Below are 17,234 nucleotides of genomic sequence, written 5' to 3'. Positions count from 1 at the left end.
CTGAGGTCCTCCGGCACTGAACTTCTAACAGTTCCAAAAGCCAGGACAAAGAGACATGGGGAAGCAGCTTTTAGTTTCTATGCCCCCAACCTTTGGAACACTCTGCCAGAATACCTAAGAATGGCCGAAACGGTTGAAACCTTTAAACATGCACTTAAGACATACCTCTTTGATCTCGCTTATCACTCACTGTAAAATGTATTTAACATTTATGGAACATTTATTTATTTACTTATTTCTGTCTCTTTTCAAGTATTTGTACCCCCCCCCCCCCAGCAGCTGTCTCTTAGTTTGACGATAACTGTGCTGAGCAGTCCTTTATGGTGCCAGTGCGGTTAGTACGTAATTTCCTGTTCATTTATCTCTGGCAAAATCTGTGTCTTTTTATAAGTGTTTTGTAACTTGTAAAATGTATTTATTTAACATTAATGTAACATTTATTTATTTATTTACTTATCTGTGTCTCTTTACAAGTGTTTGTAACCCCCCCCCCCCCCCATTCATTTATCTCTTGAAAATCTGTGTGTTTTATACAAGTGTACCCCCCCCCCCCCCCCCTTTTCTTTCCTACTGTGAGGCGCATTGTGTTACTTCCTTGTATGAAATGCGCCGTACAAATAAAGTTTGATTTGATTTGATTTGAAGGGCATGTAGGTGACAAAGGCCAGAGCACTTCTCTAGGCGTAATGTACCTTTTATCTCCACTCTGGTAGAAACCACATATCCATTATGTCTGAGATGCAGTTGAAAGAATGCCTGTGTGTCATAATGATATACTAATTCTACATATTAGCCTCACAACCGAGTGTGTGTGTGTGTGTGTGTGTGTGCGCATCATCCAGATCCACATCCAGCATCCAGATGTCAAACTTACGAAAAAAAGCCAATGGATATCTCCACACAATGACACTTATTTTATTTAACAACCCCATTTCTTGGCTCTCCTTTTTCTTCACAAAAATAGAGGGTGCACATCGAATGATCACTGTTCTAACAACATTTTTGGGGACTTGCTACAGAGACCATTGGTAGGTTTGCATCATTGGGTGGCCATGGTCATAAATAAACTTCTCTATCTTTCTATCAAAATAAAACAACTGAGCACACCAGAAAAGGGTCTTTGATTTTTCACAATACACGGTTAACTGAATCGGGCAAAAGGCAGGACCTCTGCAGGAGACAATGGCTCTCTTGGATCGGGGGGTGGCAGGGTGGTGACACGGGGATTGCATAGGTTGGCCAAAAATAAATCAACAGGTGAACAGTCACACGCAGGACATGCGCTCGGTGACGGAGCACTGATGGTGTCAGCAGTCACTGAATGCGGAATTGAACGAGATTTTAAGAGGAAACTGGCGGTGCAAAGGATCAAAGAAAAACAGTCGTCTGATTTGAAATGCACATCAGACATAGTGAAGTGTAGTGAATGGCTCTACGGTGGCAGACACTTTAAGATGGAGAAACACAACTGAATATAGAAGACATTCACATACAGACACACATGTGTGCTATGTAGGATAGTGCTAGGAACATGAAAGGTGGTCTTTCACCTTACAGCCAGGAAAGCCACTTTCAATCAGATGAATTGCGACTACGCAGGTTTCACCATTGAGATAACAAGGGTAAAGGAAAATGGTAGGTGTTGGCCACTGCGATGCAAAGGTCATATATGGGGGTCACTGAGATCATTGCTGATCTGTTTGGAGACCTGATGAGAAGGGCACTCTGCCAGAGAGAGGAGGGCCTGTGCTTTCCGACGGTAGAGGTGCCCAGGAAGGTGCCTGTCGAGGTGCCCATAGTAAGCTCAGTTATTTTAGTCTCAGAGGAGCAGCTGCCGCCACAGCCACCAGTAATACAGATATAACCTCACCACTTGGACTACAGTACATATCCTTAACATCCAGACACGCTCAGACAAGCTTACAGACTTGCGCACACGCACGCATGCATGCGCACACACATACATACATACATACATACATACATACATACATACACACACTCACACAGTAATCATCATAACACTGGACACAAATGCATCGTGACTTAAACTTCTCTGAAAAAGCACACACGCTCATGCTCTGATATGCGTGTGCTGGACTCAGAGGGGTTGAGCAGGACAGCGGCAAAGCTTCGTGAAAGTCTCGGCTAGCATCTGTGTGCTAGCATCTGTAGCCTGCAGTGAGTACGCAGACAGCCTGTACATAGCGCTCACCCACTGACACAAAACCTTCTCTGGCCAACACGGCTGACCAGCCCCCAAATCAATGAAAGACAGGGAGCCACTGGAGACCAAAAACATGGATTGTCTTTTTTTTTGGGTCTTGGCCAGCAAAGCAATGGCATTTGGAGAGTTAAACAAGAGAGAAAGAGAGAGAGGAAGATACTTCACATTCTCAACATCTTCACACACAGAACACAGAAGATAAAGAATTTCTCTGAACAGCTATTATAGAATGATATACATATATTAGCATTTTTTTACTGATACTCATTTCATACATTCAGTCTCTACCACTCCACTTACATCCACATATAATCTTAAACATATATGAAATATACTTTTAAATAATCTCTTGTATACTATGGAGGGACGGGGAAGAAAGGGCATGTCAATAGCGGCTCTGTACACAAGAGAACATACAACTGCTTCTTAGGACCAGCATCAGGAATTGCAGATATACATCAATTTACAGCATCTCAACGATCCACATCACAGAGGCTATTTACAGGGAGCAGGATCCAAAGCAGCTTGGGGCTGAAGGACAAAGAATGGACAGAGGATGATGAAGACGTAAATGGACAGCCATGCAATTAGACAACCAATCACAAAAATCAAAGAGATGATGAATGTGGGAATGTATTGGTGTCTTTGCAGTTACATCTCAAGCTTGCCTGTGAATGCTCAGCCAATGCCACAGGTCCAATTCTACCAGAACGTACATAGCTTCTGGCCTTGTACGTCGCTTTGGATAGAAGCGTCTGATAAATGACCAAATGTATAGGTGAATAGCTGAGTACTTTAGGTGACAGGTTTGTTTTGACACCTCAAGGACGAGTAAAAGGAGAGACATTGAAAGCTTCCTTTCTTTTCTGAAGGGAGATAACATCTACACAAAAACACCCACAGCCAGCCTGCACAGTCCTAGAGAAGACTTGGCCTTCCGATCCTTTTCATTTAACAGAGTACCTCTTCTCAATACGGAATACCGATTATTATTATTCTCATGGAATAAAGCTCGCCTCACACACTTTAGGCAAATGTGGATAACAGCCAATAAGTACAAGAAATGTACCTCGGTTTAAGTATTAAAGACTAGAAACTATCAGGGTCAGTGCTGGCGACACCCATCAATTAAAATATGCCATTAGATTGATCTGAGTCATTACCACCATTATGCCACAGTTCTGCAAATGATTTTCTCCTGCTAATCCAAAAGGGTCCATGTCATATGGTGGTGAACGAGTGAGCGAACCATGCAATCATCCAGAGAATGCCTAAGTACCTACAGGATGCCATTCAAACAGAGCTGCACTGCTGGACAGAGCCTACACTGAGGGTGCAGGTCTTCAAACTCCCAGGTGATATGGGAAAAAGAACGCAGGCGGTGACTAGCCACTTCAGGAGTCACATCGTCACAATTAAAGTGCAGTTAGACACGAGAATGAGACACGAGAAGGACAAAAAGAAAAGAAAAATCATGAAGCATTTCACAAGGAACTCAAGAGTTTTGAAGGCTGACCAACGATAACAAAGAAGCAAACCAAAACAGTGAACACAGAACATGGTAGCAGAAGCCATGAGGGAGAGAAACTGAAGAAGAGGTCCAGATAAACAACAACAGAGCGACAAGCAGATGGACACAGAGATGAGCAAGAGAAACACACTGAGGGGGAAAAGAGGAGGATGGGGTGGGGTGGCGGGGGGGTTGAGGAGGGGCAGCTGGGGTGGAACCCGCGACTGGTCGGGGCCGGGCTGGGTCAGAGCAGGACAGACTGGAGGAGGTGGCCGAAGCGGAGCGACTAAGAAAGCAGACATCCTCTTCAGCGCTGGAGGCTAGCGGAGGAGCTAGCAGAAGCGTGCGCTGCTCTACAGCTACAGGTCGATGAGCTGGTCCACCAGCAGCAGGGAGCGAGCCAGGCTGGGCAGACTGGACTCAGAGCTGCCACTGTTACTGCGGGAGTGACCGTCTGAGGGAGGGGTTGGGGAGGGGGGGCGCAGCCAAAAAAAAAAAGGGGGGGGGGGGGGTCAAGAAAAAGGAAGAGAGAAAAGAGAGAAAGGATATGAGAGAACTTCTACAAGAAGGCTCTTCTACAAGGTGGTCACAGGGATGCCTGTTGGGAAAAGGGCCAACTACCCAGAAAAATAGAAGTTAGGCGTGTGGGATGGCATTGGGGTGGAACCAGGACAGGGGTTTCCATATTCTACCAAGCACTGCATCCAGTGGAAGCTGATACAACAACACATCTTTGCCATGTTTTTCATCTTTTATCTCAAAACTGAAAGTTAGTCTGTGATGCACAGAGACTTTTCATTCGTTATCTGCACCTCATTGATTTCTGTAAACATCCCCCAAGACTCTGGACAGACATAAGTATTGAGCTGTTTCCATCTCTGATGCTTTTGAAGGGAGAGGAGACAAAAATACTGTCTGCAGAAAGATACAGCTTAGTATCAGAGGAAGACATAAACTTTTAATTACGAGATTCACTTTTTTTTTTTATCATTGGCTGGTTGTAAGAACGTATGAATGTTTCAAAGGCACCCCCAATACATCACAGAATATCAATACATTCATACTATAATCATAGCATGACCAAAGATTATGTGATCCAATCGAATCATATTCACCTCTACAGTGAAGACGCTCACATTGGTCTGCAGAGATGTCAGGAACCTGTGTGTGTGTGTGTATGTACGTGCACAGGGAAGAGGCTCACACAGGTCTGGATATAGAGTGAAGTGAAGAACCTGTGCATGTGTGTGTGTGTGTGTGTGTGTGTGTGTGTGTGTGTGTGTGTGTGTGTGTATGTGAGAGAGAGAGAATGTCTCCAAGTTTGTGAGTAAGTTGGTGTGTACATATGCTGATATGCAAGTGCGTATCGGGGTAGCAGGGTCCAAATGCACTCTTCTTACACCCCCCCCCCCATATCAGAATCTTACCTTGGGAGGAGTTTTTGGAGACCATCACGGGGATGGGGTCAAACTCGTCCTCTGTGCCTTTCTCTGCGCTCAGGGGCGGCTCAAGGCCGGAGAGAAGGCAAGACGAGTCTGCAGGGATGTCATGGTGGTGGGGGGTGAATGGGTGAGGGTTTTGGATGTGAGGGGATGTGAGGGTAGATGAATGATGTGTTTTTTTTTGGGGGGGGGGGGGGGGGGGTTGATTTGGGGAGGAGGGCGGCATGATTGAGTGATTTGGGATGGTTCACAGAGAGTCGTAGGAGAGGAAAAGATGTGATGAAGGCAGATGGGGAAGACAAGGTAGAGAGGACAGATGGATGCAGAGGGAATGATAAAATGGAGGAGAAGAAAGGAGGAGATGGCATGAATGCATGCGGGGAGGGGAGGGGAGAGAGGAAGAGGGGGATTACGAAATGAAGAGAAAACACAGGAAGACGGGAGCAATAGGGCAGACAGTCAGGCAGGCAGGCGGAGAGGCAGACACACATCCGCATGCAGAGAGACAAAAACCACAGAACTGAAAACCAGATTCTCCAAAAATGCCGAGTCAGGAAGATGAATGAATGTGCTGAGTCGGCTCTGTGAGGCCCAAGAGTCAAATATAGCAGACCCACTGCTCCAGCTACCAAGCACAGGCCAACAAGCTGCTTGCCTGGGAACATTTAAACAGATCTGTGTGTGTGTGTGTGTGTGTGTGTGTGTGTGTGTGTGTCTTAGTATGCGTGACTGTGTGTAACACACATATTAGTGTGATTGTATAGCTGTGTATCTGCATGTGTGCGTATCTTTATGTGTGTGTATCTGTGTGTGTGTGTGTCTGTACAAATCTGTGTATGTGTGTGTGTGTGTGTGTACCTGGTAAGGGTTGAGAAGACCCTCCAGAGACAGGGGCAAACTGGTCAAGACAGGAGGCGGGGTCAGCCAGAAGGGCCCCGCACAGCAGAGAGCTCTCACCAATCAGATCTAGGTCTAGGGGAGGGAATAAGAGTAATTGAAAAGTAGAGTAAAATATCGGTTCACTGGAGGGAATTCCTGGTTGTGATGCATTCTGCAGAATGTTAATTAATGCCTCTTATACAACAGTTAGATCCGGTCGAACAATTAATTAAATTCTAATTGGACAAGAGGCATTCTATGAGTGGGGATATCCTGTCACAACCCCACTCAGACTCTTCATCGGCAAGTAATCACTCCAGGTTTCACCGTTAACATCGACAACATCAACATGCACAAAGCTTCAGAAAGTAGCAACAGGTTTTAGAATTTTTTTCTTGTATGTTAATTGTCACAAATTGGCTGGCAGGAGCCAAATTAATACCTGCAGACAACACTATCTGAGCTATATATATACATTTGTATTTGATTTGAAGTTAACAACTCGACTAAAGCCTTCTGTAGTTTAACATGTTAAGCTACTGCTTAATGGAAGGTCAACTAGGCAATAAGAGGTATGGAAAGAACAATGGAACGGTGGCCATCGCAACAATCTATTTCGATTTAGTAATGGGTTGCAAATAAAGACGTAGGTCTATAAAACAGTTCACACAGACACGTACACACAAACTAATTACTGGACTTGTGCACACAAAAGCACCCACATTAACGGAGAACAAAAAATAGCATGCACAGACAAATACACACACACACACACACCCCTGTTATGTGTGGAAGCTGAACATGAAGAACAGCTCACCTGTGTCCATCTGAGCAGCCTGCCCCTGGGCCTGAGGCACCAGACCTGGGATGAGAGAATCACACACCTCTGGGTCACCTGCTGAGAGAGAGAGCGAGAGAGAGAGAGAAAGAGAGAGAGAGAGAGAAGTATAAGATAATGGAATTATTCAGTAAGGTAAGAGTGGTAGGGGGAAAGTTAGAGTGTGAGAGAGAGAGAGAGAGTGTGAGTGTGTGTGTGGATGTGTGTTGAAGAGAGAGACAGTGAGACACACAGACGTTAAGAGGGAGATTGAATAGACTGTGAAATAAGAGATAAGAGATAAGCCATAGCAACAGGATGAGAAACGAACTGAAAAACACTCGAGAGGCAAAACGCCTACTGAAACAACAAAGTGCTAGAGGATGTGACGTGTGGAGGCTCGTAATGACGTGTGGAGCATGGACACAACCACGCACAGGCAAGATTATGTGGTCACTGAGTGCAATTAAATCATGTTCCTGCCTCAGTACGGGGGCCTGAGACGAATGTGAGACACGCAGAAGGAATGAAGGAGAAATGTTCTGAATATCTGCCACTTTAATTGGTATGGCAGTGATGTACTTGTCGGGTCATGATTGATTTGGAAGATATGTTCTTGTTATGTGATGTCAATCTGGGTATAAGAATCTTCTCTGAGACTGGCAAATCAGCTTTGTGAAGCTATACTCTGAGTTAGTCAGAAACTTGTGAATCAACTTTGTGAAGCTACTCTGTCTGTGCACAGACCGCGTCCTCTGTCTGATCACCATCACCGAGTCTCCTTCTCTGTGCTTGTCAAAATTACCATTAAACACAAGGTGGCCTACAGGTAGTGGAAGACCCTGAGTAAGGTGCACAGACACAGACAACATCCCTAGCCATCCTACCCACCCCGGCCAGCCTAACCAGCCCAGCCTACCCAGCCCAGCCAGTCCAGTCCAGCCCAGCCCAGCCCAGCCAGCCTACCCAGCCTACCCACCCCGGCCAGCCTAACCAGCCCAGCCAGCCAGCCTACCCAGCCAGCCAGCCTAGCCAGCCTAACCAGCCCAGCCAGCCCAGCCAGCCAGCCTAACCAGCCCAGCCTACCCAGCCCAGCCAGTCCAGCCCAGCCAGTCCAGTCAGCCTACCCAGCCTACCCACCCCGGCCAGCCTAACCAGCCCAGCCAGCCAGCCTACCCAGCCAGCCAGCCCAGCCAGCCAGCCTACCCAGCCCAGCCAGCCAGCCTACCCAGCCCAGCCTACCCAGCCTACCCAGCCCAGTCCAGTCCAGCCCAGCCAGTCCAGCCAGCCAGCCTACCCAGCCCAGCCAGCCCAGCCCAGCCCAGTCCAGTCCAGCCAGCCAGCCTACCCAGCCCAGCCAGCCAGCCTACCCAGCCTACCCAGCCAGTCCAGCCAGCCTACCCAGCCAGCATGCGGCGCTCTGCATGTTTACCATCTGCAGGGGGCTCCATCGAGCTGCCGAAGGGGTCGTTCAGGGACAGCAGGTCCGGGAGCAGCAGGGATGTGTCCGGGGACTTCAACCCCTCGATAAGCTTCTCTGGAGGAGGGCCACGCCAGCCACCGCGCATGAGCAGGAAGAGACAAAGAGAGGAGAGGATAAGGAGATACAGGGAGTAGAGGGAAGACATATGGAGGAAAAGAGGTGAGAGAGAAGGGAGGAAGAGACAGAGAGGCAGTGTGAAAATGCATGCCTATACGTCTATGCACAGAAAGCAAACGCAGAGGGACTGGCCCTGCACACACCAAAACATTTTAGTGACATTTTGGCAGGGAACCATAATCAGTCACTGGGTGCTAGCATCTGTCGCTAACACAACTCTTAAGGTGTCAGGGGACGACATTTGCACACTGCACAGCTCTGTACCCACTGGCTACTGTTACAGCTAAATGTCAAAAGAAAACTCATGAAAATGTACATAAACAGTAGCATGTGGGGAGGGGGGGGGGGCTGTGGGCCAAGTTCCACTGCCCTATATTAATACATTAGGTCCTGAGTGCACTCTGAGCTCGCATGAAATATCCCTGTGCAGAGTGGCCTACCTGGGGCGCTGAAAGGGACGCTCAGGAGAGAAGAAGAGACCTCCAGACCCAGGATATCAACAGGTCTCTCCGCTAAGGGAGAGAGGAGAGAGAGGAGAGGAGAGGAGGTAGAGAAGCAGAGAGGAGAGGAAAGGAGAGGAGCAGGGGGGAGAGAAGAGAGAGGAGGGAAGATCATAGGAGATGAAAGGAGGAAAGAGGAAGGAGATGAGGAGAAGAGAGAAGCGGGAAAGGGGAAAGCAGGAAAGAGGAGAGCAGAGGGTAAAAAGATTTTAACACCACATCCACAGCAGAAAAAACTGTTATGAACAGCTAAAATAAACACATGTGAAGACCTGCACACACACACACACACACACACACACACACACACACACACACACACACACACACACACACACACACACACACACACAGCTGAGCATCCATGGTTATGAAGACTGTGAAAACTAGCAGGTGTGAAACAGCAGCACAGGAATGAGATGTACCTGTCAAAAATGCTCTCTCTTTCTCTTCAAAACATAGTTCTAAGTCTGAAATGAGTTAGCTGCCCTGTCAGTCCCAATTAGCTGATCACCCACTCATATGTCTGCGGACAGCATCATCAGCAGATGGAGTTTATGCCCTCCCTGAGGCTAGAGGCTACAACATAACATGACTTTTAGGACAGTGGATGAGAAAATAATCAATTTCCTAAGTTGTTTGAAGTGACTTTCTAAAGCACAACTGGGGAGACTGGAGTTTTTTTCCTCTATTATAATAGATTAGAATAGATCACCTGGAAGACACTCAAGTAATCCATTTCAACCCATTTTTTGTTTAATTAAGTTATACATTAAATTATATGCGCCCCAGGGTGCGTCAGTGCGTGCGTGCGTGCGTGCGTGTGTGTGTGTAGCGGTGCTGGGAACCAACCAGAAGGCTGAGAGCCACTCTCTGCAGTGTGGAGATTGGACAGGCCTGGGATCAGATCCTCACTGGAGCTGTCACTCGAAGCATCAGCAAGCTTTTCTGCAGTACGAGGGGGGGGGGGGGGGGGGGGGAGAGGGGAAAGAGAGTGGAAGAGACGGACAGAGAGAGAGCGTGAGTGAGTAAGTGAGAGGACGGGGAGAGGGTGTGGAGGAGCGACAGTGCAAAATTGAGAAATAAAACAATTGAGAGATGTTTGCAGAGAGACAGAATTCCTGGAGGCTAATATTTTGTTTGAACTTGAACCTAGCCTCTGCAAACACAGGGCCACAAGTCTATATGACAACCTTAGCTGAAACTCTTCAAACTGGTGAAGTTGGTAAAAGCTAAAAGTCTGCACTTTCTTGACATTCAAATTAAAATGCAGCCTACATACATTTTTGTCATATTATTAATCCACACACATATGTATCTATATTGATCTGTCTCTTCCATTTGCATGTTCATTGATCAACATACACATAAATGTTTAATCAAATTGACTTTCATGAAGCTAAAAACTTCACTCACAGAGTCTAAGAACACTAACATAAATACACATAGATCTATCTTGTAACCTCTCTCTCTCTCTCTCTCTCTCTCTCTCTCTCTCTCTCTCTCTCTCTCTCTCTCTCTCTCTCTCTCTCTCTCTCTCTCTCTCTCTCTCTCTCTCTCTCTCTCTCTCTCTCATCTCTGTGTATCTTATATACTTATATATACAGTACATAATAATATATACATATTATCTATATCTTTAAATGTCTATCCATAAGTATCTAAATCAATCAATATTTATCACCATTCATTATTTCAGTGTACATTGAAGAAGGGGTATGGTAATGGAGAATGAAGCAGAGGCTGGTTACCATCTGCCAGCTTGCCAAAGTCCTTGTTGAGCAGCTCCTCAGCGGTGAGTTTGGAGAAGTTGTCGTCTCCAAACGGGTTCCAGGCGGGTTGGTCAGTTGAGGAGACCTGTCCAGGGACAGATGGGGGGGCCAAGGCGGGGGCAACAGCGGGTGTGGGGGTAGTTGGGGGGGTTCCGCTGGCCTGGGCAGGCTGGTACACACTCTGCTGAGACGACTGGGGGGAGTTGGACGGAGTGGCACTCGCTGACCTGCAGGGGGGGGGGGACATTCAAGAACACCAAATTGGAGATTACATTAAGTTGCTAGTCACTTAGAGGAAGAAGTGAGAGAAGTCACAGCAAATGCCCCAACAGGGGAGCTAAAGGAAAAGGATACGGCATGGTAAAAAACTACAGATATTACAACCTCTTCAGCCAAACTGCTACTACCTGATGTTGGGGCCATGGAGGAATCTGTTTGCCAACTCCTCCAATTCCTTTTCAAAGTCATGAAATATTCACTATTCAAATATAGGCAATACACAATATGTATACTGATATGTGCAGACCAATATTGGTGGAAGAATGACTGAGGGATGAGCATCTTTATCAATAAAATCAGCAAGAAAACGGCACAATGCTTTCACAGGCAGTGAGGGAAACAAAGAGCAACATAGCAAACATTCTCAGATATAACTTCAAAAAGCCAGCTGAGCTCAGGAGTAACGAGACTGGCTCTCCTCTGAGCATCTGATCTGAGAGGAACCTGCGCAGGAGAGAAGACCTGAGAGAGATGAGAAAACATCTGGTCAACTCCTCAGCCCTGCTCCCTGCAGCAGCATTAGCTGGAGAAGAGGAGGATAAGACTACTGGTGCGCGACTAAGGCTGTTTTCACAGTTCTTGTCTATTTTTGATCCAGAGCGCAATCATTCCACCCTCCCACTGCCACCGCTGGTCTCTTTTCACACTACATTATTTGGTTGCAAACCATGGTTTGTTAATGTCATCAACATGTGAGGAACGAGAAGCATTTATTTACAGATGTTGCTTGGCAACAATGAAAAATAAGGGCGGACAGTGGAAAGCCAATCCGTTTTCTTCACGCTCTTTAAAATACACATTAATCACTTCTATGACTCAACTGAATTAAAAGTATTTTTATTGGATATTCTAAATCTACAGTTAATTAACTTTAAAATACAGTAAGGGGTAATTTGTTCAATTTGGTGCAGCCATCCAGACAAATTTGCAAAAATGTTTACGGTATCATCATCTTAACAGAAAATCAAGTTTGGAGAAAATCAACTGTGACTTTTGTGATGTGTAAATTGAAATTAATGCATAGCAACCATTTCTTCCTGTCATTCAATCGTTATGAAACTTTGCACAGAGATAAACGACCACAGAATGAATAACATATTAAAAAATAATTTCCAATAGTTTATTTTAAGTGATGGTACATTTTTTTATTTTATTTTTTGGTCGACGATATCAGAAACTTAGAATTCATCGATCCACATGAAACTTCACATGACTGTAGCCCTACGTGGCTTTTACAGACTAAGAGGTTTGCATCTCTAGGTTGGCGTGTCCCTTCTTGCTAGCGCCCCCTGAAGTTGCTCCTTTTCGCTAGCGGCCCCTGATCTGGTGTGGTCAGAACAACCTGGAGCTAAATGCTCTGAAAACAGTGGAGATGGTTGTAGACTTTAGAAGGAACCCAGCCCCACCCACCCCCATCACCCTGAGAGACTCCCCAGTCGACACTGCGGAGTCCTTCCGCTTCCTGGGCACCATCATCTCCCAGGACCTAAAGTGGAAGCTGAACATCAGCTGCTGCCACTGCCAATGACAAAGGCAGACTGCAGCGTATCATCCGTACTGCTGAGAAGGTAATTGGCTGCAATCTGCCATCTCTACAGGACCTGTTCGCCTCTAGGACCCTGAGGCGGGCAGTTAAGATTGTGGCCGATCCCTCCCACCCGGGTCACAAACTCTTCGAGGTACTTCCCTCAGGCAGGAGGCTGCGGTCTATCAGGACCAAAACCTCACGCCACAAAACCAGCTTCTTCCCCGCTGCAGTTGGCCTTATTGACAAGGCCCGGGACCCCCACCTGACTTGGACTCTTATCCCGCCCCCACGCCTCAAGTCTGTGTTACATTAACACACATTACATTACATTGTACATTCACATTGCACTCCTGTTTTGCATTTTACTTTCCACTTTACTTTTTTTATACACATTTTTTCATATTTTTGTATCTTATATACTGTGTCTTTTTGTTCTTATGTGTAGTAATTTTCTTATGTGTAGTACTTATTGTGTTTGTATGTTTTATGTTTACTGTATGCACCTATACACCAGAGCAAATTCCAGGTAGGTGTAAACAATAAATACAATTCTGATTCTGATAATATAATGGAAATAAAATAAGAAATATTATTTGGATAAAAAATGATAGTGTAACCAAACTGTAATTCAGACATCTAAGCCAACAGGCATGACAAACTGAGCCTGACCAGAGCAGGAGACTTTTGCAACAACTAATAAACCTCATGCAGTACCCAAATCACATCCTTCTGATCAGTGCTAAACCTATTACATCATTTATGTCTGAACCACCGATCTCTTTCTGAAAAATGCAGCCAGTGAAAATCTTTTCATTTTCCTGCCATGTTGTCTTGGGCTTATGCGATTTACTGTAGTGGAAACTGATGGAAATTGATATTACCATTAATTTATAGACTTACATTGCATTGCAAGCATGTTCTCCTGTGTGTGTGTTCCTCCATAAGAAAATCCCCTCCCACTCACCTCCCCTTCCCAACCTTGACCTGTAGAACCTTCCCCAATGTTGACCTATCACCCCCAAGGTATCCTCCCATGATTGACTGGTATTTAACCTGTAACACTGTGGTGCCTCTTTAGTCTTTGCCTGCCTCTACTCGATGTGGAATTGACTCCCTGCAGGAGCACCTTGAAATACACCTCCAGAAACCTTTGATTCGCCTCGTGGTCCTTTGTCTAGAAGAGTGTCGGCCTAAGAAACCCCGTCAAAACAAAGCTGAAATGTGTCAAATTCAATTTGACACATTTCATTACACATCGCAATTGATTAATATACAGAACGACACTCCTATAATTACCCACACACCAGGTGCATTATGCCAGGTCAGGTCTCAGGACCACTGCTTATGCCAACTTGTTTTTCCAGCTGCTCAGAAACGAACTGTGTTTCTATTAGCGGTGTGGGTTTGGGTGTGTGTGTAAGTGTGGGGGGGGGGGGGGATATGATTGAGACCCTCTCCACAGACCTGCCTAATGAGCTCTCTGACAGTCATGCCTGGCTGCTTGAGATAATAAAGTCCGACTTACTCAAACGATTCAGCCTGACAGCTTTGATGCTCTGTGCAATCATATCAGATGGCTGGATGCAGAGCTCTTAGACACAAACAAGGGACTGAAAATGTACTCTGCACACCTTCATGAAATCCCCTATTCCCTCACGCATCTGGTGGATTTCCATTTCATGTGCTGCGTGAGAGTCTAACCCCAAGGCATCCTGTAGCAGCGCCTCGCCCTCCTGCTGTGCCTGATTTAGATTTTGTCAGTGTTCGCCTTGCCATGGCTATAGATTAGGATGCATCTGTTGGATTCCCATGTCTTCTACTCCCTGTGAGTCTTCTTCACATGCTGCGTGTACATCAATAAATAAAGAAAACAGAGAACTTCAGCCTTCAGCCCAGCGAAGCCAAGCTCAGCAGCAGAGGAGTTCACCACCATAGCAGTAATCTCCTTGAGGAGGCTGCTGACCTCCTATGGATTATGCCACACTTAAAGTTTTCACACCGAAGACACAAGACAGACAGGCGGTAAAACCTGTGTGCAGTCACACATAAGCCCACTGTGTGTGTGTGTGTGTGTGTGTGTGTGTGTGTGTGTGTGTGTGTGTGTGTGTGTCTGTGAGTGTGTGTGTGTGTGTGTGTGTGTGTGTGTGTTTGGGCATAAAGGGGGATTTATCTGCCAGTTCCGGTGCACCTAGTTTGATGATAACATGGAGAGGAAAAGCTGTAACACTTCACTGCACCCACGCTCCAGTAAGAATGTGTGGGCGTAGGTATGTGTGTGTGTGTGTGTACTCTCTTGTAAATCAGTCTGTGTGTGTGCATGTTCAACCTATATATTTCTGTGTAGTGTCCTTGTTCTTGGACTTGAGTGTCCAGACTGGTAAAAACAATCATATGCGTTTGAGTGTGTGTGTGTGCCAGAGAGTATGTTGTCTCTTACTTGGACTTGTTGAGGCTAGTCAGAGATCCTGTGTGTGTGTGTGTGTGTGTGTGTGTGTGTGTATACGTGTGTGTGTGTGTGTGTTGTCTCTTACTTGGACTTGTTGAGGCTAGTCAGAGATCCTGTGTGTGTGTGTGTGTGTGTGTGTGTATACGTGTGTGTGTGTGTTGTCTCTTACTTGGACTTGTTGAGGCTGGCCTCGGCGGCGGCTGCCTGAAGCTGCTGAGTGGACTGGCTGGCCGGCACGCCGAACACGGCACTGTGGGTCACGTCGCTAACGATACGTCTGTGGCCCCCCCGCTGGCCAGAGCACGGAGACGATGGGGGGGTCTGGGACTGGCCTAGTGCAGCCTGGGGAGAGAGAGTTAGGAGCAGAGATTGACAGAGGTGTAGAAGACCAAAGTTAGTTGAGGAGAGAAAGAGAGAAGAGAAATACATGGATGGAGGGAGATGCAGAGAGAGAGAGAGACACATAGAAAGTTAGATGCAGAGAGAAAAGAAAAGAGAGCAGTAGAATAGAGAAAGATAGAGAAAAGAAAGAGAGGGATGGGAGAAAAAAAAAGAAAAAAGTCAGAGAAAGAGACCTGGTCTGAGAGTGAGGTTGAAGGTTGAACTGAGAGAGAGTGAAAGAGATGAGAGAAGGGATTAGTCTAGTCTGTAAGATGGAGAGATGAGGGAGAGTGAATGTGAATGTTGCACTGTTGGGGATGTGACTTCCCTTGAGATGAAGAAACTTCAAATCAAAGAAAAATGTAAATTCATATTGAAGTGAAAATAATGAAAGGAGTGCAAATATTACCTTGGAATGAAGGGCAAAAAAGGTGAAAGCAATAACAGCCACACACACACCCACACACCTACAACCACACACAGACACACATTCAAACACACACACACACACACACACACACACACCTCCCCCCTCACACACACAGTCACTACATAGCAAGACTAAACCCATTGTCAAAGATAGAAAATAATATTTAACACTTTTACAAATCACCATCGCTCTACAAAGGATAAGCAGACGGCAACTGATGTGACAAATGCTCAAATCAGAAACACAAACAGCAAAAATGAAAACGAGACTAATAAAAAATTAAGCAAATATGCTGGCAGAGTTAATGAGTGTATTTAGAGTGAGATGCTCTGAGGCAAGGGGGGGGTCTGGTCAGGTGTTTGGAGGATGAAATGGGGGGTGGAGTTTGGCACTGAGGCGTTACCGTCTCCTCAGGATCTTCCTGATTGGCCAGAGCTTGTGCCACTGCTTGAGGATTGGCTGTCTGCTGGGTAGGGGGTGGGGCCTGGGAAACTGCAGACTGCTGCTGTCCCGCAATGGCTGGAGCTGATGCTATTGGCTGGTAAGTAGCGGCAGGCTGGGAAGGAGGAGGAGCCTGCTGTTGTTTACGCCGAGCGCTGCGAGCCGGGGCTGTCGGTGGGGCAGGGCTGGATGGTGGTTGAACCGCCGCTTTCTGAGGGGTGGGACTTGCAGCAGCAGTGGGAGGGGCCTGTGGCGCTGCTGCAGCTGACTGAGGAGACAGGTGACATCACAAGGTGGGAGGGGCCACTGCAGCAAGCCAATCACACTGTCTGTTCATTCACCCATATTTTGTACTCTTAAAGGAGCTCTTAGCACTCACACGTACAAATGAAATATTCACATGAAAAAAAAAAACTCAGTTCTACAACATATTTTCTTCATGCCAACACAATAAACCAAAATCAGAGTTCAGTGTTAGTGTCAGCATTCACACACAATGTGCTCATTCATACGGAAAAAAAAAAAGACAACAATTTGTCCTTGAACAGTACTGGGATAGATAGCAATGACAAGCAGGCAGATCCTGCAGTCCCACATCCTGTGACTATATAAACTCCCACTCATCGTGCCTCATAGTTCAGCTGACACAGTTTCATTTGTGACAAGGCCCTTCTCCCATTGTTGGGTCAATTTCTGGCAAACCGTACAAACTCCGCTGATGTCAAGCTGTCATTGTGATTCACGGTCTGATTTGACATCTTCATTTGGGCGCTCTGCTGACATTACATCTGGAGTACAACGGTAAGGGTCTTGGCCACCTCCCATTCACTAGGGCACAAGCTTGCTTTTCCTTTACTGTAATTAATGTCCTGATGCTCCTATACTGTTATTAATGTCCTGGGGTTCTGCTGCTGTTACTGTGCTGAGGTTATTTCTTTAGGATTTAAACTTCAGAGCGGCAGCAGCAGCAGTTAAAACCCAG

At 46.2% G+C, this 17,234-nt stretch overlaps 1 protein-coding gene across 5 annotated transcripts in view; it reads right to left on the bottom strand.

Moving 5' to 3' along the window:
• aak1b (AP2 associated kinase 1b) overlaps window positions 1-17,234 on the bottom strand; it is a 44,225-nt gene that overhangs the window by 6,330 nt on the left and 20,661 nt on the right. The window contains exons 12-21 of one of the 5 annotated variants that reach the window (XM_031577299.2): window positions 16,215-16,520; window positions 15,170-15,342; window positions 10,727-10,974; window positions 9,828-9,923; window positions 8,916-8,987; window positions 8,308-8,412; window positions 6,876-6,956; window positions 6,038-6,151; window positions 5,165-5,272; window positions 900-4,191 (exon numbers count right to left, since the gene is read on the bottom strand). In XM_031577299.2, coding sequence (XP_031433159.1) covers window positions 4,097-4,191; window positions 5,165-5,272; window positions 6,038-6,151; window positions 6,876-6,956; window positions 8,308-8,412; window positions 8,916-8,987; window positions 9,828-9,923; window positions 10,727-10,974; window positions 15,170-15,342; window positions 16,215-16,520 — 1,398 coding nt within the window. In that variant the 3' untranslated portion in view covers window positions 900-4,096. Of the gene's footprint in view, window positions 1-899; window positions 4,192-5,164; window positions 5,273-6,037; window positions 6,152-6,875; window positions 6,957-8,307; window positions 8,413-8,915; window positions 8,988-9,827; window positions 9,924-10,726; window positions 10,975-15,169; window positions 15,343-16,214; window positions 16,521-17,234 lie in introns of those variants that run through there. The other 4 variants (XM_031577296.2, XM_031577295.2, XM_031577297.2 and 1 more) reach the window with 4 other exon arrangements.

The sequence above is a fragment of the Clupea harengus genome, chromosome 12, assembly GCF_900700415.2.
Source record: "Clupea harengus chromosome 12, Ch_v2.0.2, whole genome shotgun sequence".
NCBI classification, from domain to species: Eukaryota; Metazoa; Chordata; class Actinopteri; order Clupeiformes; family Clupeidae; genus Clupea; species Clupea harengus.
The sequence above is the reverse complement of the archived record's forward strand: the minus strand, read 5'-3'. Positions and strand labels throughout refer to the sequence as shown.